This window comes from Paroedura picta, chromosome 1 (genome assembly GCF_049243985.1).
Source record: "Paroedura picta isolate Pp20150507F chromosome 1, Ppicta_v3.0, whole genome shotgun sequence".
In the NCBI taxonomy this organism is placed as follows: Eukaryota; Metazoa; Chordata; class Lepidosauria; order Squamata; family Gekkonidae; genus Paroedura; species Paroedura picta.
The window spans coordinates 78,336,747-78,358,706 of NC_135369.1; the positions used below are offsets into that span (position 1 = coordinate 78,336,747).

The 21,960-nt window shown below is 44.6% G+C and overlaps 1 protein-coding gene across 1 annotated transcript in view; it reads left to right on the top strand.

Moving 5' to 3' along the window:
- Nucleotides 1-20,994, top strand: part of LOC143840806 (kinesin-like protein KIF28) — a 65,403-nt gene extending 44,409 nt beyond the window's left edge. Inside the window, exons 15-23 of the mRNA XM_077344288.1 lie at nucleotides 6,270-6,388; nucleotides 7,152-7,259; nucleotides 7,581-7,855; nucleotides 8,873-9,007; nucleotides 12,945-13,111; nucleotides 15,046-15,152; nucleotides 16,439-16,586; nucleotides 19,836-20,026; nucleotides 20,783-20,994. Of these exons, the coding sequence (XP_077200403.1) occupies nucleotides 6,270-6,388; nucleotides 7,152-7,259; nucleotides 7,581-7,855; nucleotides 8,873-9,007; nucleotides 12,945-13,111; nucleotides 15,046-15,152; nucleotides 16,439-16,586; nucleotides 19,836-20,026; nucleotides 20,783-20,944 (1,412 nt within the window). The 3' untranslated portion in view covers nucleotides 20,945-20,994. The remainder of the gene's footprint in view (nucleotides 1-6,269; nucleotides 6,389-7,151; nucleotides 7,260-7,580; nucleotides 7,856-8,872; nucleotides 9,008-12,944; nucleotides 13,112-15,045; nucleotides 15,153-16,438; nucleotides 16,587-19,835; nucleotides 20,027-20,782) is intronic.
- The last annotated feature ends 966 nt before the right edge of the window (nucleotides 20,995-21,960 follow it).

The window sequence follows — 21,960 nt, forward strand, 5'->3', positions numbered from 1 at the left end:
TGCAATGCCCAGGCAGCTGCCACCTCCAGCCTGGCATTGCATAGCATTAGCACTGGCTCCTCCCTAGCCCTCTCTCTTGCAAACCTAGGGATGGGATGGAGGTTTGAAGGGTTGTGATTGTATCAACCAGGCCACCGACCATGGGGACCCCATGGCTGAGGCCTTTGTGGACCTATATACATCACCGCCCTACTTCTATTGAACCCCCCCAGCCACAATACTTCCCTTGGCCCAGAAGTGCTGGAATCTTATTCCTGGGTAAGGTCTTCCCCCCCTAATCCCCCTCCCCTCTTTGTCTTTAAGATTCACTATGTCAACTCTGTAGATACTGCTAACCTTCTGGATTTTCCCAGTCACACTCTCCCCACTCTAGTCAAATTCTGATTGCTTCTGCCCATCTCTTGGTCATTCCCCCTTCTTCCTTTAATCATCACAATGGTTTCATCTCATGCTCAGTTTCAAATTAAAGTTTCTATATTGTTAAATATCTCCACAAGTAACTATTCCTGTACCCCCTTTCTTGCTCTCACTAAACCTCTTTGTCTCCTTTCCCAATTGCTCTTTGCCATGTTGCTCTTACCTCTGGCCTGTAACATTGCTAAAAATGTGTGAATTCTGAAAAAGCATGTGACAGGCAATGCCAAACTGAGCCTTGCTTGATGGCAGAAGCAAGAAAAAACAACCTTGCAGTCTGGGGCTGGCCAATGAAGAGACACTTTAGAGAGGAAGGGGTGTGACTGGAGCAAGCAAGGCTAAGAAGGGATAGCTGTGAGGGAACAGGAGACCTGTTTACTTATGTGGTGTTGTTGATATTTTCCTTCCATCCTTTCTTCAAGGATTCCAGAGCATCGTTTCTTCCCCTCCCCATTTTATTCTTCTGGGTACTTTGGTGAAGGAAGTTAGGCTGAGACAGATGAACTTTCACAGTGAGGTTAATGGTTGTGAGCGTTTGAACCTGGGCCTCCCTAGTAGGCATCTTGTTCTGTCCACTATACCACGTTAAGTTTCTCTTAAAAATTCCTAGGAATGCATTATTTTATTTATTTATTTGCTTATTTATTTTATCTCATTTGTATACAGCCCTCCCCTATGGCTCAGGGCGGTTCACTTAGAACGTAAACAGAATAATACGTCAAACTCAGTGATTATAATGAATGAAAGGTAACAATAATAATATTAACAATAAACAGAGAAAATAACATTCTTACATAGTAACAATATAACAGGCCCATAGTTGGTCAGATCTGTCATATGGGTTCAAGGGAGGGGGGGGTTCAGGGACCCAGTAGATGCTGCTTAGCTTCCGTCGACCTCAACCAAATGCCTGGTGGAGGAACTCCCTTTTGCAGGCCCTGCGGAACTGTTTTACCCCAACATTATATGATGAAGGATCAAGTTTTCTTCTGCCACTTTGTATTGTGGCTTTGGAGGCCTTATTTGTTTAAGCCTTTCATAAAAGGGAGGAGGAATCAGCACATCACTTATATAAGATGTTCATAGTTGTGACTTCTGTGCAGTTCCATGTGGGGACTGTGCAGCCTCCGGCCTACTGCATAGAATGAGCTTCAAAATGGTTAGAAATGTCCAGAATCTAGGACTGCTCCCCCCTCCCCTCTGTCTCAAGCCCAGCTTTTCCTGCTCAAAGGGCCATGTGACGGAGAAGGGGAGGGCACTTTTCTCTCACTTTGCCACCACGAGGAAAGGATTATCTCCTCTTTGTGAGTTCTATGAGATCTCTTCAAGGAAAAAGTTTTTCCAACTACCTTTCTTAACAGTTGGAATGGTAACTTTTAAAAAATGCAGAGAGTGTAGGAATAAAATGGCCCAAAGTGACCAGCACAGCTTGTGTACGTTTTGCCCTGGAGAAGGGCACCATACTCGACCTTGCATGCCACCTTTTAATGGCAAAAGCCCACAATTAAACTATCGTATGATTTGCATTTTTAAAGTACCGCTAGGTCAATACAAGTGGTATGTTCTCTATAAAAAGCATTAATGTACAATAGACCCAGTACTGGAACGCATCTTGGCTATACTACTATATTTAACTTACTGCTGTTGAATTTTTATTTTGTTGTTGTTGGTACTATAAGCTAAACATAGAGCTTTTTAAAAAACTTAATTAAGAATATTATTTTTAACAGATTTCAGACAGCTGAGCAGATCCAGAAATTATTGGGATTCAATGGCATATGTGACAGCTGTTGTGCCCTCTGCTAGGTTGCACCTGAGTCCCTTGCAACATTGATTTATTTAGGTATTTAACAACCTAGGTCCTAAAGGATCCACAATTCAAGAAGTCAAGTCAAGTCATTGGCTTGGTGGAGTGATATAGGGAACCTACTCAGAGGGGTTCATCTAAGTGCTCAGGGTCATGACATCCAGGTTTTCACTAGGGATGCCAGCCTCCAGGTGAGACCTGGGGATCCCCTGGAATTATAGCTCATTTCCAGAAAACAGAGATCAGTTCCCCTGGGGATAATGGCTGCTGTAGAGGGTGGGCTCCATAGCATTCTACTCTACTGTCATCCTTCCCTACCCCAAATCCCACCCATTCCTGGCTCCACCCCCAAAGTCTCCAGGTATTTCCCAACTCCAAGCTGGCAACCCTTATACAGGCGGAGGGTGCACTCTATGTCTTATGGAACAAAAGGCCATTGGCCACAGGGTGAGATTACACGTCATTCTGTTAGAATTTAGCATGATTAGGTATGTTCTCACTTCTTTTGCAGCTCTTCTCAATGGAAAGAGTATGCTCCTGGCAAGGGAAAACTCCACAACAAAATTTTATCTAAATAATCAGGGAGGCACAGGATCTCTCAGTCTGTGCAAGAGGCATCGCAAATGGGCAACCAGGCACAAAGTTTCTCTTTCTGCCATTCACATAGTGAGGCAGTACAACTTGCTAGCAGATTTCCTCAGCAGGGAAATGAATGTAGATAATGAGTGATCAGACACAGGGCAGTACCTGTATTTTTGAACACTGAGCCAAACCAGCCAATGCTACCAAAAGGGCCTTGGCCTCTTTGTGTTCTTGTTGGTCCTCAAGAGGAGTTGGTTGGCCACTGTGTGAGACAGGATGCTAGACTAGTTAGACTAGCACCACTCTTCATATGCTCTTTTGACTCTGCGTCTCTTGAAGCTAGTGTCATCTCAGCTGTCGCCTTCCCTTTAGAATGGCGATCCAGCTGTGGGCATCTGTTTCCTAGTGATTCCTGGTCTTCTGCAAAATTCAATTGTTATACCACTACTTATCTAGAGCACTAAAGCACTTTTGTCTTTTATTCTAGTGCAAACAATCCACATAGTCATAGAATGCACTGTAATTACATTTGCACTGACTAACAGAGAGCAGCTCCCAGATACTCTGATAGGAGGCCCTGGCTATTAGGCCTTGATTGCACATTCCATACCCTATCCGTTTTGCTCCTTTCCAGGCAGGGACCCATCATTGGGGAACACCCTTCTATTCCCTTGGCAAGGTAATCTGGTTTATATGGGGGAGGGTGTTTCTGGCTGTTTGCTGTGCAGATTGCTTGGCAAGCTGTGGAAGGTTCATTTTTAGTGCATCCTGGCCAGCCTTTCTCTGCTTTCATGCCAAGCTACCACCCCCCCAGAAATGGGTTGGTCTTGGTGTCAGCCATGGTGAAACTAGGGCTCTTGCAATTTGTTTTTAGCCCCACCCATCAGGCAGGTCGCACCCTGGATCTCATTTTCGACACTGGTTGGAACATGGATCTGGTCACAGCAAATGCCTTGCCATGGTCAGACTACTATGCCCTGGGCTCAGCTAAGACTACCACTCACTCTTCAGTTGGGTGCCCAAGTGAATTTTGGTTTGCCCACAGAGACTTATGGATCCAATTAGATTCTTGATTGCTCTGTGGGACCCAGTGCCTCCCAGCACTCCTGTAAACGGTCTGGTCAGCAGCTGGCATGACAGAATGCTGGCCGCCACTGATATAGCTCTCCAACATCCTCTCCGCCCCTGTGTCAAGTGAGCCCCATGGTACACCGAGGAGCTTCGCAAAAAAGAAACAGGAACTGAGATGACTAGAGTGAGTTTGGAAGAAAACTCGAGAACAACTTATAGAATGCAGATGAAAGCCTACAAGATGGTACATGACTACCATCATGTCTGCTCATGCCCAGCATAATTGTTTATGATACAACAACAATAGCAGCAGCAACATTCCTTGAATGTGACTTTTCTTGGGTTTTGTTCTGCTAGGGACCCAACATTACTTTGTATTGGTCTATCAAGCTCCAAGAAGGATTGGCCAGCATCCTCACACAACCCATCTGTGCTTTCGCACTCTGCCATGAGTACATGGTTGTTCAATATTAAACGTAAAGGTAAAGGTATCCCCTGTGCAAGCACCGAGTCATGTCTGACCCTTGGGGTGACGCCCACTAGCATTTTCAGTATTACTTTGCTTATAACTGTCTCCAAAAGAGTGTTGTTTTTCTTTGCCCAATTTCTGTGTGTATTTCGGCTGGGACAACTGTAGTGAGCTCCTTGCTTCTTTATAAAACAGTTCTGGGTGAAGATCAGTATAGGACAGCAGTTCTCAACTGCTCTAAAGCCGCGACCCCAACTGCAGGGGCGATGGGGGGGTGCATGCGCGCAGGTGCACATCAATCTGGAGGCAGCATAGAGGCAGCCAGTGCCATGGCTCTGCCACCCCCGCCTGCTGCCGCCAGTTGCCTGCTATCACTGGGTGGGATGGGGGGTGCCAAATGGTCCTCTAGCCATCCACGCGCTCAAGCAGCAACTGGATCGGGCTGCCTTTGCCAGGTCTCTGGCTGTGCTTCAGTCACATGATAGGGAGCGGAAAGGAAAAGACACCAAAGGAAACTCTGAGGGAGGAAAGAGGTGGGGGGAGGGGGCTGAGCTCACCTGGATCCTCCTGCCCAGTTCAAAAGCCACCTTTCGGAGCAGGTAGGTTATGTCATTTCATGCCCATCAAGCCTCCTGTTGCTCTAGTCACAAGGCTGACAGATCTCCAGCTGGGAGATTCTTTTCTCCTCCTTCCCCTGATAGAGAGGATGATAATAATGTGTGATCCCGGGTGGATCCAGTGCTAATGCTTGGAGAAAGGAAACAGGGGAGTGTTTGCGGTTGGGGCATTTAATCCATGCAGGCGCAGAACAATCTGGAGGCAGCATGAAGGTGGCCAGTGCCATGGCTCTGCCACCACTGCCTGCCATTGCTGCCTACTATCACTGCCACCTGCTGCTGCCGCCTCGTACCACCGCCTGCTATCGCTGCCACCCGCCGCTGCCATGGCCATGGCAGCGACCAACCTGGCAACCCCCGCAGAAGGGGCCAGGCAACCCCAAATGGGGTCACGACCACTAGTTTGAGAACCACTGGTATAGGACACTAAACAATTGTTGGGAATGTGGTCCTTTGTTGTCTCTGAGGGTTTCACACCCACCTCCTTCACTCGGTGAGCTTGCTAATCTCCCAATGTGAGACTATACAGAAGCCACAATGATGAAACAGCATTGCAATTACCTGCAACTGTTGTTTGAGTAGTCTTCTTTACAGCACTCATCACTCCCTCCTGTCCTGCTGTGTTCCACATTGTTGTAAGCCACCCTGAGAGTGCTGGTTCAATAGGAGATGGCCTACAAATATAATTATGAATAAATACAAACTCTCGAGAATTTTAATTTCAGGGTTCTTTGGTGGTGGCATGGAGATAATTGAGTGAGTAATCACTAAACAGAAGCTGAGATGATGAACACTCTCAGTATTTGCCAAACTTTGCTGCACCAAACTTTTCCCTAAAAATATACTCAGCTTTTTCCTCCTCTCCTACTCGTTTTTCATGTTCTAACCCACTACTCACATGTCAGTTTTGACTTCTCACTTGATCCCTGTGTTTAGCTTTGCCATAATGATGTCAGTTTTTTATGCTATAAAACTCTTGCCACACAGTTGGTGTTGCACAAATGGTTTTGTGTCTGGGGCAGAACATTTGATTATTCATGAAGAGCTGGAACTTTTTACTACCCGAAGAAGTCACGACCTACAATTCAGAGGCTGGAATATACATAAGACTCTCGTTTTTGGTTGCAACATACTAACACAGTATCTCCCTGGAATGAATATGCAGATGTTTGCAAAGCCTGGGATTTGTGAAGTAACACACTGACTAAGGACAATTAGCAAAACAATGGAGACATTTCAAAGACACTTTCCCCCATAACCACAATAACTCCCTTTATGCAAAACTGATGACAGACCACTTTTTTCGAAGGGGCTGGGAACAAGAAGGACGGCAAACCAGATCCCAGTGTCCTTGCTGTGTTCCATGACTACATTAAATTAATGCCTTTGATTGCTGAAGCAAACCAAATGAGTGTGGAACTGAAGAAGGTAAGTTTGTATATGTGTAACCGCTGTAAGGTGGAAGTGCCAAGATTATTAGTTTTGAAATCCAAACCAGTGGCTCTGCTCACAGCTCTATGGGAAACTTCAGGGGGGAAATCCTAAACTTCCTGTAGTGCTGAAGGTGAAATTTTCAAGAAACTCATGCTGAGAATTTAACATGAACGCCTCTTGCAACAGAAAGGGATTCATGTAAAAGAATGTGTAGACATGCGTGTGTCAGATTAACTTTTTTTAGTTCTTCAGATTTCAGCTGAGTGTCTCCCAGCCCTCTTTGATCTCAATCTAATCTGCATGTATGTTAGCTTCACAATCCAATCTGAAGTGGTGCTTTGGTGTTGTCCTGTCCCATATTACAGGATTGTACTTATTTGGAGGAGGAGGGAGAGGGAGAATCAGGCAATCTAAATATCTGATATACAATTTCAGATTTTGTGTCTACTTGCATGTGAAACTGATCTACCAGATATATGGCGTGTAATAAGAACATGGTATCTCATAGCATATTTCTAAAGTTTTCATTTATGCTAGATTTGAGCTACTATAATCAGCAGTTTATAATCAGTGAACAGAGGTTATTGGCTGGGGGGCAGTGGCTGTTGTCTTACTGCTCATGCCATTCCTTTCTTATACTGGACAATATGAATATGCACTATTACATCTGCTGCGTTACTATTCCTGATCAGTCTGGCTTTCTAAACGGTGCTAATCTGCTTCAGCAAAAGTATTTCTAGGAACTTTTCTTTAACAGGACCTAAAGTTGGAGCTGAAGGTGAAAAACCTGGCATCTTCTGACTCCAGGGGCTATGACTTACAAAAGGAGATCATCATTAAAGTGACACACAATATTACTAACCAGGTAAAATATTCCAGCCGTTGGCTGCATTATTTTGTGTTCAGGGGGATTATGGTGCAAACTTCACAGACCATTTCCTTTCATGGCAAGGAACTTGTCCGATCCCCACCCATATTAGTCTTCCCTTCTGTTGTCTTGGGATTTGTCCCAGTTCTGAAGATTTGTCCCAGTGTTTAGATCAATTCTGAGTCCACCAACTAGCCTTATTTCCTTAGTATTATTTATACAAGACATATTGTTAACACCCAGCTAAGAATTTTGGAAGTCAACTTAGTTTTTAAAACATTTAAACTTGCTCTGACAATTTCTCAACCTTATTTCTAGGTATGGGTTTGGTCTAAATCTAAGTTCATCAACAGGAAATTTTTGATGGAAGAACTTTATCAGCGTTTTTTAGATGGAGAAAATGTGCAGGTTGACAATGAGAGTGATCCATTCTGGGATCCTGTGGAAATAATTCATTTAGGGTCTGCTCACATCTGGCTCCAGTCACTTGCTTACTGCATGAAGCTCGAAGAACAAATAGAACTGCTTAATTCTGAAGGGAAGGAGGAAGCAATCTTACTTATCAATATAATTCCATGTTCTCCAAATGGCAGGTGAGCCTCTCAGCTACCATGACTGTCAAAGAGCCAGCCTTGAGCTCAGGAAAGGCTGCCAGGTTGGACATTGTGCATGTTTTTAATAGCCTTGAGACACTGCAAAAATGTTTAGCAGCTGATGATTTGTCCGTCACATTGCTCATTTTCCTTTCCTGCTATGCAGAAGTCACAACATGAGGTACAGCTGAAGATAGAGTGGCTGTATCTTTGTCACTGCATCAGCATCTTGAAAAATAATGGTGCTCTGCCCTATGTTAAAAGGTAGCAATCCAAATGAAAATGATGAATAAGAAATATGCAAGAATCAGATTTTGAGAGGTTATGTAGAATGTATAATCTGTGAGACTTTGGCTATTTCTGGCAGCCACTGCACCAGGGGCCACCTGAGGGATGGGTGGGGTGGTAGCTTGCCAGGCCCAGTGGTAAGCCCCATTCGTGGCACCCCAGCCACCACCCAACAGGATTGCAGATGGATGAGGGATAGGTGGGATGGCAGCTGGCCAGGAGAATGGCTGGCCAGAAGATGGGCGGCGGCAGTGGCAGGGCAAGCAGGGCTTAGTGTCGCCATTCCTCTTGCCGCCCTGGAAGACAGGTGGCACCTGGCCAGAGCTGGTGCTGATCCCTGCTCGCTCTACCACCTGTCAGGAGTGCAGGTGGATGAGGAATGGGCAGGATGGTGCCTGGCGAGGCCCGGCAGTGAGCCCTGCTCACTCAGCTGCCTCCTTTTTCAAGGGTGCCACTGCCACCGGTGGCAGCAAAGCCATATCTGCCTCCATTGGCTGCCTCTCTGTTGCAGTTGGGGAGGGTGTGGGACGGACTGACGTAACGTTCGTTACAACTGCCATTACCCTCCAGCCCCAAGTGCAGCGTAAGATATGTTCCACATCAAAAATTCCAAACACAATAGCTACTGAAATTGGGAGTGAATTTAAATTGTGATTGACTTTGATGTATGTGTTGGAAGCAGCCTTGATTTGTTGTTGTAATGCCTTATTCTTATTTTTTTTTCAATAGAGCCTTTGGGGAGGATGAGATGGTTATTGACCCTTTGGAGATGCTGGGGAAAAGGATAGACTTCAAAATTCACATTTCACAATGCCTTGGAGTTAAATGGATTAAAGAAGTAGCACAAAGAGGGATTCAAATCGGGTGCAGTTTTTTTCACTAAAATATTCTCATTTGGGAGTCTGGAGTAAAGAAGAGTTTCACAATTTTCTAGTTTGCCCAAAGACAATAATTTTTCACAGTTCTTTGGGGTATCTGAAACTTCTCAGTGGAAGGGGGAAATTTCTGATAGATCACAAGAAGTGGAGGTCATGTTATGCCTCCAATATGGCAGTTTTAAAGAACATGTTTATTTTGTGCAGATCTGCCCCCCGCCCGCAATCACTCACAACCTAAATGAACGCTAACCAATTTACTATTCTCACCCATAATTCTGTCTAGACCTAGTTCCGCAGAAGTGTTAGTGGAAATGAGTGGGAACTTTGCCAAGAGCACAGGCATCTTCTTGGGTACCTCCCATTCTTTCCAAGCTTGTTAGAACTGTTAACTGGGCCACAATACATATACTTTTGACTAAGTGCTGGTGGAATTGTGGGCCTTGCTTCCAAGGAAACAGATTGAGGACTGGGTTGTAAATCTGTTTTGAGTAATGCCTATATTTTAAAGACAGTGGCATATTCCCTGAAAAACTGAATATCAAATCAAAACAAAATTTAGCAACCAAAACAAAAAAGCATTGTTTCAGATTTGAGTGTTCCTATTGTATATATAGCCCAAGGTAAGTTAGAAGAAGTAAACAGTGGAAACTACTACTGGACATCTCTGACTCAATTAGGCAGTAAAACGTAGGAATGGCATCTCTACTAGTGAGAGTATGTAAAGCCTCCTCCATAGTATACAAGTATAATGAAGTACTTCCCAGAAATCAGGGCTGAATTTCAGGAAGGAATAGACCATTTATGTGATTTATGAGAGTTTGCACATGCTCAGTGTACTGGGACAATGGGGAGCTGGGGACCCTCCAGTGCCTCCTTTCTCTGGGCTGCAATTCCACATAAAGACATTGGCTTATTTGTCCTTAGTTGAAGGTGAGAAGAGTGAATAGCCCTATCACTTACAGGTGAATGGTTGTGGACAGATGATTTAATCAGCCTTGTTGCTGTGGATTGTCTCACAGATCATGCCAGCCCCTTTCCTCTTATATACTCCTCTCTCCTCCTTCCCAAGATCAGCCTCCCCTTCCTGTTGCCTTCCAGGGCCTGAATTTAACCCTCACTATTTATAATAATTAGCTGAATATCAGACCTATCAAAATAGGCCTTTGTATTCTCAGATAAATGGATGCTGATTTGTTTACTTAATGGTAAACTACATTCTATCCAGACCTCAGTCACGCTTCCTCTATATGCACATTTCCAGAAAAGAGTTGTTGAATACATATGGTCAGAAGAGCTGTGCCTTCCCTTGTATAAACGAGACTCTGTTGTACAGGAATGTTTTTAGTTTTGTATTAAGCAGCCTCATGGTTCATTTTACAGATCTGTTTCTTGATAGGTCACGAGTTTAAGAGTATTTTGCCTCTAAGATCTAGCCTCACTTGGGTCCTTCATCAGTCCTGGCTCCATGTTGTGTGGGGGGGGGGCATCCTTGTCCATGAGGTTTAGTTCTACAGGGCTCTCCTAGTGCCATCTATTCCAAGGATGGAATGTGTCAGCCTAGGGCAGGACTCGTTGAGAACTTGGCTATCTGGTTACTGTACCATTCATCGACTGCACCACTAGATGCCCTATTGGGCCTCCTGGAGGCAGCAGCCACCTGAGCATTGCAGTTTCCCAGGCTTATTATCCTGGGTGACTTCAATGTCCATGCGGATGAGCCACCCCCGAATTTGGGCCCAGACCTAGTGTCGGCCATAGTAATACTAGAATACTCACAATTTGTTGCCAGCCCCACCTATCAGACTGGCCATATCCTCGACTTGATGTGGTGCAGGGGTAGAAGTGGATCTGGTGGTGAATAATCTTGTCCCATGGCCAGACCACCATGCTCTGAAGGCCCGGCTGAGGATGCCATTCCCTCCCCAAAAGATTCCCGAATGCTCTGCGGCAGTGGTCCCGAACATTTTTTATCACCGGGGACCGGTCAACATTTGACAATTTTACTGAGGCCCGGGGGGGTAGTCTTTTGCCAAGGGACGTCGCCACCGCCGCCTGAGCCCCTGCTCCGCTTGCTTTCCCGCTGGCATCCCTGACTTCCAGCTGCCCCCTGGGGGGCGCTGCTAACAGCAGCTGCGCAGTTCCATGCCGAGGAGGAGCCTCAGCCATGGCGGCCGCCAGAGAACACCAAGATGAGCCGGTGGCAGAGTGGCAGGGCAGCTCCAGAGACAGCAGCCAGGGAGGAGGATGAGGAGGAGCCGCAGCCCGATACCAACTGATCCACGGACCAGTACCGGTCCCCGGACCGGGGGTTGGGGACCACTGCTCTGCAGGACCCAATGTCCTCCAGCAACTCGTTGATGGCCTTAGTGGAGGACTGGCAGCCCCGAATGATGGCCACTATTGATGAGATCACTCCTTGATGCCCTTTCCGCCTTCACCGAAAGCAGGCCCTGTGGCATACCTCAGAGCTTTGCGAGCAGAAGAGGGAAGTGAGACAGCTAGAGCAAGTGTGGCGGAAAACTCTTGACAAAGCGGCAAGAACATCTTATCGCACGCTTATAATGGGGTATAAATCGGTGGTGAAGGTGGCAAAACATGGATTTTTCGCTACCAAAATCATGTCTGCAAGCTCTCACCTGGCACAATTATTTAGGGTAGTTCGATCTCTTACTGCCCTCGAGCAGGGGAACCAGAATAATAGTAAATTGTATTTGAGCTGTGAGACATTAGCAAGCTTTTTTGCAGATAAAGTCTTGTTTCTCTGCCAAGACCTTCCTGCTACATTTGATACAGAATGCGAACTGAGAGCTCCATGGAGATGCTGTTTGATGGCTTCAGGCACCTCTCTTTAACAGAAGTGGACAAGTTCCTGGGCTCAATGAGTGCTACCACTTACCATCTGGACCCCTGTCCATTGTAGTTGCTCAAATTGAGTGACTGCTGGATAGGAGGACCCTTGAGGGATCTTATCAACCTCTTCCTGACTTCAGGAGAACTCCCTGAAGGGCTTAAGGAAGCAGTGGTTCACCCTTTTCTGCATCTTGGAGGTCCCATGTTGAGCCTATCCTGTGGAAGCTGCACTGGTTGTCAATCAGCTTCTGGGTCAGATTCAAGTTCTTGATTCTTACCTTTAAGGCCATCTGCCCCTCTTATCTGATGGACCGCTTATCTCCTTATGCCCCTCACAGTGTTCTTCACTCTGCAGATAGGAATTTGCTTGTTGTCCTTGGAAAGTACATCTGGCCTCAACGAGGGCCACAGCCTTTCAAGTTTTGGCCCCAATCTGATGGAATGAGCTCCTGGAAGAGCTGAGGGCCCTGTCAGAGCTGTCAACGTTCAGCAGGGCCTATAAAACAGAGCTCTTCTGCCAGGGGTTTGGTTGAGGCTGGGCTAAGAAGAGTGGCTCACTCCCTATACAAGCCTGGTAAGGCCTGTTAGGTCAGTTATCGCTAGAATATCCACCTGGAAGGCTGCTGGCTATGTGAATGGCGGTTGGGATTGGAGTGGGGACATCCTGCAGATCAAGTTTTTGCCACCATATTGACCTTTGTGTATATCGTTTTTATGTGGTTTTTTAAAGATTTTTATGCAAACCACCACAAGCCAGCTAGTTCTGGGACTGGTGGTCAACAAGTATAAAGTATAAATAAGTTACTATGGAAAATTCATTTTTCTTCCATCTCTGTTAAGGTGAAATGGGTACTAGGGGGTGTGTGGATGGGGAAAGCTGCCTGCGGAACCCGTGGGGAAAAGCGAAGTGGACCTTTAAGCATTTCTTCTGGCAGGTAGCAGTTGCCCCTAGAAAGTTGATCTAACCTTGAAACATTACCATAGTTTTATGGTTTGTATATTTTTTGTTTTTAAGGAATTTATTCTTGGACTGAATTTGATTTTTTAATTGGGTTATTCTTTGGCACTTTTAGGTACAAATTTTATGATCTCCCACACTCATTATACACAAAGCCTGCCTGGAAAAATGTGAATCCAAAACTAGAAGAACTAACACAGTTTTCAGCTCTGAATACATCCCATGAATTTTTGAATTACTTGCAGAAAAATGCTTTGATTGTTGATTTGTGGGGGCTTCAAGGTATTGTTTTGTTCTTTTCATTTTGACAATGTAGTTTCAAAAATGCAAATTCATGCACACAAAAGATGCAGCATGCACATAGGAATCTGCTTTATACAGAGCCATACCACTGGTCCTATACCAGTATTGCTTTCTCTAACTGGAAATAATTCTAGTTCAAAGTCTCAAGCAGCAAGATCCTTCTAACTGAACATGCCAGGAGTGGACCTGGATCAAAGCTCCATATGCAAAGCCCTCCTGCACTGTGGCTCTTCCAATTGCTAAGCAAGTGAAGAGAATTTACACTACTGTAGTTTGACACAAAGGCCCACAGTTGATAGAATTTATAACCACTCAAAACAAAGTTGCAAACCACAGTGGACCATAGGAGTCTGACAGACATGTAGGACTTCCTTTTGTTTTTGTTTCACCCCCTCGGGATGGATCTCCCCTGAAAGCCAGATCTGGATTGTGTATTATAAGAGCTACTAATAGCATAGCACTAAAAATATCAGCCAGCAACTAGCCTGCTTTAATCTTTAAATAAGTATTAATAACTAATTAGTGTTAATTGATAAATTGATATAGTTTTTATGCATTATTGTATTCTTTTTACTGAAACTGTTGGAAACTGTCAGCTCTGCCAAGAGGGGCAATCAAAAAATTGGAAAAAAAATAACAGCATTGATTTTTGTTTATTTCTGCAGTAATTTATTCTCTATTGTTTTTAATAGCAAAGACATTTCTGACTACAACTTGGTGTCTGTGTTTCCCTGGCAATCTTGTTGACAGAGTCTAGGAGGACTCTTGCTCTCCCCAAAGGGATCCTCCCATCCCGCCCAATTTCAGAGTGGCAGGGCAAACTGCCTCAACTGTAGAGAGAGTTAATCTCAAAATACATGATGAAGCTTCCTGCATGCTAGTGTACTCTCTTCGTTTCTTAATTCTGTGATTCTTCCTTCTGACCCACATGAGAAATAAAAAATGCATTGTGCTTTGATAGTTAATTGAATGTTTCCTGCTTACAAAAGAAAACCTGCTTGGGATATCAATGTAAATTTCACCCAAATGGTTTGGAAACACAAAAAATGTACCTTAACATTTCAGTGAAACAAAAATAAACAACATTAGTTATTTTTAATATTCCGTTTGTTTTCATTTTGAAATACATGAAAACAAATTAAGATTTTCATGTTTGTTTTGAAATGATGTGGCATGTCCCTAATTATGAGCAGGGATTGAAACCTACTACTGCATAATGGTGCTGGGTTCTTTTGGGGCTCTGTTGCCTGTTACATCCTGTGGCTTGTCTAGAAGGATGTTGCTCTTTTCCCAAAGAGACATACAAAGGACATTTCCCTTACACAACTGGGGCTGGTTCAGTAACCTGTCTGGTGTGTCAACCATATCATTTCAGCAGGCTTTGTGATGTTATATGAAGGCCATAGAGACTGTTAACATATCCTAGACAATACAGTATGGCTTGAGGGCTTTAAGCATCTCGCTTAACTGAGTACTCTAATGATTTTATAATGTAGCTAATCTTAATGATAAATGTAAGTAACTGCCTGCTTGAATTTAAGTATCTTTAGCCCTTTCTAATACTTTGAAATATTTAGACGCAGAACAATTTCTTGAACTTTAGTTGTTCCACCGTTTTGTGAGAGCATATCGTCTAACAAGGTTTCAAGGGGGTCATATTTAAAACTGTTTCTTAGAGGCACTCTAGACATTCAGGACCCAGTTCTTGGTCTGTCATATTAGAACTATCACCTGTCTAATGTATGTGCTACTCCCAAGCAATGTTGGGATGTACACCCAGCTTCCAGGTTTTCCTAGACACTCTGGAACTGTAGTATATTAGTAAGAAATAGGTGGCAATAGCTACTGAAGCAGCAGCATAAAGTGCAGGTGAAATATGTGATCTTAACTGCTATGTGTTCCCCATACTTCAGAAGGGTGTGCAGAGCTGGACTTCTCCCAACAAGACATGGCAATCACCCCCAAGGGCTCCATTTTCATTGATAATCCCAAAGCTGAGATTCCGAACCATGCTGATCTAGTGAGTATATTGTCGGCATTCATGCATAGATACGCCTGGATCATCTAAGCAAAATATTCCTTCCATTTTGCTTATGTGAAAAGCACCTTTTAACAGTTTAGGTACTTTGTAATAGAGATGTATTGTTCAGTAGTCCATCTACTCAGCAATATATCCCTGAATGTTCTAGAATTTGTTCAGTTCCTTTCTTTCCTCGGAAACAACTGTCACTCTATCGAGTGGCTAGAAGGCACTAGATCTACCATAATGGATTCTGTCAATGCTCTTGCCCATAATATCCACCCATAGGAATTGTTTTGCTGCGCAAATTAGCCCAAAGGGAAAAAAGATAGGGCCTGCCTTTTCCCCATTTCCGGGATGATAATGAAGCAGCTATACAGTTTTGAGCAGCAAAGCCACATATAGTGCATGTGAGTTGGGGGAGGGGGGACAACTCTTTACCTGCACTGCAGCCCCAAGCCATATCGCAACCCTGGATCACTTGCGTTGCCCATACCCACCCACTTTGTTCTCAGCTTGTTTGGTCCTGGGCCTACGCTCCCACTATTTCACATTGCTTAAGGCGCTGCCCCTCCTGCTGCTCCTACTCTTAAATAGCTTATTGTCTATATATTCTGCAACAGCACTGGTTTCTGAAGTGAAGACTGCTAGTACTCGGACTTCGTATTGGGTGGGAGACTACCAAGGAAGTTCAGGGTCGTGACACAGGCAGGCAATGGCAAGCCACTTCTGAATGTCTCTGCCCTAGAAACCCTTCACGGTTGCCACCTATCAGCTGTGACTTAGTGGCACTTTCCACCACCACCACCAGGAATCTGATCACTACTGTCAGTGGTCTAAAAAAAAAAGCAGCTGTTATAACCTCACATGAATAATTTACATAAATGCAATGTAACACTTTCCACTGCAATGTAACACTCATAGATCCAAAACAGGCTGACACTTGAAGAATGGCAGACTAGTAATTCGCATTTACCAACTTTTTATAGGTACTCTGAAAGGAAAGTAAGACAGAACAAAGGACTGGCAAAAAAAAATTCCCATTGAGATTCTTCTGCCTCAGCAAAGATGCAGGAGTCTCCCAGACACCTTTTGTGACCTGACTTGTGTGTAAAGTAGCTCATAACTCATAGATTGCAAGTGCAACAGATTAGGTGCCGCCTCACAATATTTCCTTGTGGCTATAGTCAGACGTGCTATGAATGAACCAAATCAAAATTCAGATTTACATAGGAGCAATGGCATATGGATATTGTTACTGGTAATGTTAATACTTTTTTTTTAAGAACACAGGTAATCCTGTTGCTGAACTTTACCAAAAGCTTCTAAAGCTTGAGCAAGAGACTGAACTACTCAGAGATATTAACAGAGCTCTAAGGGAAGAAAATGTACACCTGAAAGAAAAACTGAAAGAATGCCAAACGGATACCTCAAGTTAGTACCCAACACATATGTCAAGTCTTCTCCTTCACAGATGTTATGCTTTGGCCACTTTAAGGGAATTCTTCATATTTTAACATGCTGTTGGGAGTTGTGGCTGCCAGCTAGGATTTCCACAATTGATTGTAATAAACCTTTCCAAGGTCATTTTCATTTTGTATAAAAAAGCTGAGGAAGATCAGCATCTAGCATTTTTGGAAGAAACTTTGTCTCTTGACCCATTCCAATCTGCCTTCCATCCTGGCCGTGGGGTGGAGAATGCATTGGTCACCCTGACAGATGATCTCTGGCGCCAGCTGGATTGGGGCAGGTCAGCCATCCTCATGCTGCTCAACCTGACAGCAGTGTTGATGTTGTTGACCATGAGTTGTTGGCCTACCACCTCACTGGAGCCAGGATTTAGGGGACAGCCCTCAGTAGCTGTGTTCCTTTCTCCGGAACTGTATAGAGGGTAGTGGAGGGGGAAGAGCAATCACGTTGATACTAACTTCCCTGTGGCATTCCAGAAGGGATGAGACTCTCCCCCACTTTATTCAACATTTTCATGTGCTCTCTAGCCCAGCTGGTCTGGAGGTTTGGACTGGGTTGTCATCAGTATGCTCTTGATGTACCCCACCCACCCCCTCCCAATACATTTGCCAGATGCTTGGAAGCAGTCATGGTCTGGCTCAAGCAAAGCTGGCTGAAACTCAACCCCTCGAAGACAATAGGTCCTGTGGTTCAGTAGGAATGGGCCAGATCAGGAAGCGACTCTACCATTTCTGGATGGTGTGCAATTGGAGATCTTGTACATTGCCAGAAATCTGGAGGCCCAGGTAGCCCAACTGGTATTCTTCTATCTTTGCCAGGCAAGGCTTCTAGCCCCCAACGTGTCCCAGGAGTATCACAGTGATATATACAATGGTCACCTCCAGGCTGGATTTCTGTAACTAGCTCTATGGGGGCCTGCTATTGTCCCTGACCTGGATATTACAGCTGCTGCAAAATGCGGCTGCTAGGGTTCTCACTAGAACACCTTGGAGGACCCATATCCAGGCTGCACTGAGGCAACTACATTGGTTATCAGTTGAATACTGGATCAAGTTTAAGGTTTTGACCTTTAAGGCCATCTGCTGTCTGGGCCCAGTGTACTTGAGGGACCGCCTAACTCCCTATGCCCCACACAGGGCTTTACGCTTTGCAACTGCCAACAGGCTATAGGTCCTGTCTGTGGGATGTTTGCCTGGCTTTAACCAGGTTCAATGAAGAAAAGATGCACTGTTGATTTTGTAGTATCTGCAGTTAGTCCAAAGTCGAAATCAGAAGGCCATCTTCTCATTCCACTTTTATTGGCTATATTAAACAATCAACTTCTCAGCAACTGGAACGTGGTCCCAGGTACTGTATATACTCGCATATAAGCCGACCCGTATATAAACCGAGGCACCTAATTACACCACAAAATGCTGGAAAAACTTCAATTATTGACTCACATATAAACCGAGGGTGGTGTTTGGATAGAGGCTTTTTCTCCTTTCCCCCCTCCCCCGTTTTGGGCAGGATTTCCCCCCCTTTTCTTCCCACCCTCCTCCTCCCTCCTCTTTCCCTCTGACCCCTCTTGCCCTTATTCCTTCCTCTAGGGGCATTTCCTCCTGCTCTCTGTTCTCCCTCTGAGACAGAGGCTTCAGAGCTTCCTGCAACATGTGCTAGTCTCCTGCTAGCCTACTTAAGGCAGGCAGGGAGGGGTGGAGGGGTGGAGGCAGAGACTGCTCTTTCCCTCCCAGGCTTGCTGCATCTCTGCTGTTCCTGCCTTTGCTTCTTCAGGCAAGTATACTTGTCTCCTACCCCCACCCTCCAGTCTTGTCTGGAAGTTTTTTTTAATACTCGCATATAAGCTGAGGGGGACTTTTCAGCTTTAAAAAAGGGCTGAAAAACTTGGCTTATATACGAGTATATATGGTAAGTTCCTACTGTTTACAGACTCTTCCTCAGTGATTGTCAATCCAATATCTACAAGTAGGCAGTATCAAAATAATTAACCAAATAACACAAATGTGGACAAAGTAATATAAACCGACCTGGATCCATCTGCCAACATACCTATGTTCCAATTAGCAGTTATTATAAATCAAGTAAAGCGTATCTTTTGGCTGCAAGCTCTGCTCTCTTGGGGCCGTTTTCTCTTACATGCCCAGCTACTGTTATGTCCAGTCAATGTTTAAACTTCTGAATGTGCAATTTAGCATTGGTTTAAACAATGACTGGAGATAACAGTAGCCTACTTGTAGAAATTGGATTGGCAATCACTGAGGAAGAGTCTGAAAATGGGAGGAACTTACCTGGGTCCCCGTTCTGGTTGCCGAGAAGTTGATTAATATATCCAATAACAGTGGAATTAGAGATTTATAACTTTGGCCTTCTGATTTTGACTTTGGGCTAACTGCTGGCTTTGACCAGGGCCAGGGCCTTTTTGGTCCTGGCCCCCACTTAATGGAATAAACTCCCAGGATAGCTGAAGATTCTGATGGAGCTGTGAAAGTCCCACAGGACCTGCAAGATGGAGCTCTTCCAGGCATTTGGTTGAAGCTGGGCAGAATGAAGAACTTGCTCCTTCTCCAAATGCTAAATGGGAACAACATCCCTGGGAGATATGGCAGCCCGGGGCGTCTGAAGGATGAGATTAGTATGGTGAGGTTGGGAGGGGGGGTGGGTTTGGAGATTTTATTGTAATTTTACTGTGTTTTACCTATTGTTGTAAGCTGCTGTGAGCTGGCAAGTTTAGAAGTGGCAGCCTAGAAATGGAATTATAAATAAATTAAAAATATCAAGAATGTTAAGGTCAGGCTGCAGAACATGAAAGTTTCCTTCCACAAACTTGTTGTTTTTCATCAAAGATGGAGACTGAAGAAGTGTGTTGAGAAGAATTATTAACACTTTGGGAACATGGCCAAGTTATATTCACCACAAATGCTGTGTAACCCACTATGTATCATTCAAAGACAACTATTTTAACTGACCATTATTACATCTTTAGATATCTTAGTTAATGTTTTCTTGATTCATGAATCCTAGTGGTCAGTTTTTAGAACTGCTATCCTCATTTAATGCATTTCCCTTTGCTTAAAGCCATTCCATTTAGAAATCTCTCCCTTTGACTTAGGGATAAATCTGGTTATGTTTTAATACATTAAACTTGGATCTCCCATAGTACAGGTCTTCTCTTTAATACAGTTATTCATACTAATTTCTAAATTTTTGTTCTAGGCAAAACATTAAAATCACCCATAAAGAAGCTAGCTACTAAGACAACTTCATCTGCATCAAAAGATTCTTGTGCAGTGTGCAATTCTCGGATAAGCTGCGATGCTGAATTTGCAAAAGCCCTCAAGGCCTTCTATCAGAATATGAATGTAATCAGAGGACAGTTCCTAAAACTGAAGCACTACCGACCACCTGTACGTAATTTAAGATAATTTGAAAAAGATATGTAAATTCTACCTTCGGTTACATGTAACTGGCCTTGTGTGAACCTGAAGTTATGGGGTTGGATCCAAGCTCCATTTATGGAAGTTTCCTGGTACTGCCAGAGTCTATTTTGTCCCCTTAGGTTGCCTCCAGGGTTTGGTGGGAGCACAATACACAATGCAGTGGGGAGAGCTGGTGAAAGCTGCCCCTCAGGTGACTGGAAGCAAGCATTAGATCTACCATGCTAATTCTAACCTTTGTTAGACACACTAGTTGGTTTCCATACCTTTGCTCTGCAGGGATCAGCAGAGCGCGTTGATGTTTTTCTGTGAACTACTAACAGTAAATCAGGGAAGACATTCTTAGTGTGATGCATGAAAGTGGTTAGAAAAATACTGTCTCTCTCTAGTTCTACAAATGATTATGAATTGTTACATTTCAGAATATTTGCAGTAAACGTAGAATGGTACATGCAGTGAGTTCTACTACAGTTCACAGAACAAAGTTTGAATTCAGTGGCACCTTTAAGACCAACAAAAGTTTTATTCAAAACAAGTTTATGTTTTGCTGCTTCAAACCAACATGGCTACCCACCTGAATCTACGACAGATCATGTTGCAGACATGCTCTTCCTTTCTAAACAAGTTCCTATTCCTTTATTCCCTAATACTGTTTCCCTATTTGCTCATACTAAAGTTACAATTTAATTTTTACAAGACAACAAATGCCATTTATTTTATCTCTAGGAAGAAGATAATGTACAGCTGTTGCGACAGTTTGCTGAGAAGCAATCATACATGTTAAAGGATTTTGGAGACCAACTTGAGTCAAGTATAAGTAAACTGAAAAATGATGTTGCCTTAATAATTAAAAAGAAACGTGAGAGACTAGCTAACAGCAAGCAATGAAGTTGTATTAGCAACTGTACAATACCAAATAAAGCAGTGCTTTACCATAAGATTTCCACAAGATATACTTATTCAAACTAACTCCCTGCTGCAGGTTCAGCTGGATTAACAGGAAAGAATATACATGCACTCTGTGTGCTGGCTATAACTACAGCAGTGGTTCTCAGCCTTGGGGTCAGGACCCCATTTGGGGTCGCCAGGTTGCCCACTGCCGCGGTGGCAGGCGGCAGGGTGTGGAGGCGGCGGCGGACAGTGGCAGCAGCGGTAGCGGAGCCATGGCAATGGCTGCCTCCATGCCGCCTCAATTGTTGTGTGCATGTGTGGCCACACGCGTTTCCAGCGCCCCACTGGCTCCTTCTGCAGCTGTCCAGCCTGCTTGGAGGGTCGCGCCAGTGCCTGCCAAGTAATGTGCTGAAACTTTGCTCAGCTCTTTCAGAGCTGGCAAGAAAGCGACCCCCTCTCCCCTGAGTCCAAAGTTGCCCCATCCCCCTCGACTCTGTCCGGCAAGGCCAGCGTATTATGGAGCAGGGCCACCGCGGAACACCCCTGCGGTTAAAAGAAGGGAGAAAGGAGAGAAGCAGCGAGCCAAAGGAGCAAAACACATACCCAAGCCCAGAGCGGGACAGTGAGCAATGTGGATGTGGTGGCAGTGGCAGCCCCCTCCCCTGGGCAGGCCTTTGCCCCTCTCCAGTCACCTCCTGTGGGGGTTGCCCATGGCCACGGCTGGGGAGGCTGGTGGAAGTGCCTCCGCAGCACTAACTGGCAGCTCCTCCGTCTGGGTCCCCACTGGGCTTTGGCACCAAAGTTGGGGGCGCGGTGAAGAAAAGCTTGAGAACCACTGCATTACAGGAACCAAATCCATGCTTAAATTACTCCTGTTGTCACTTACAGCATGTAAGAGAAAACATGGACTTCCAAGCTCTGAATGTTTGCCATACTGTACTGCACATGTGGGGAGGGAGTTCCCTTGAGCCGTATCTTGCTCACCTCTCATGGGACATAATGTACCATATTCC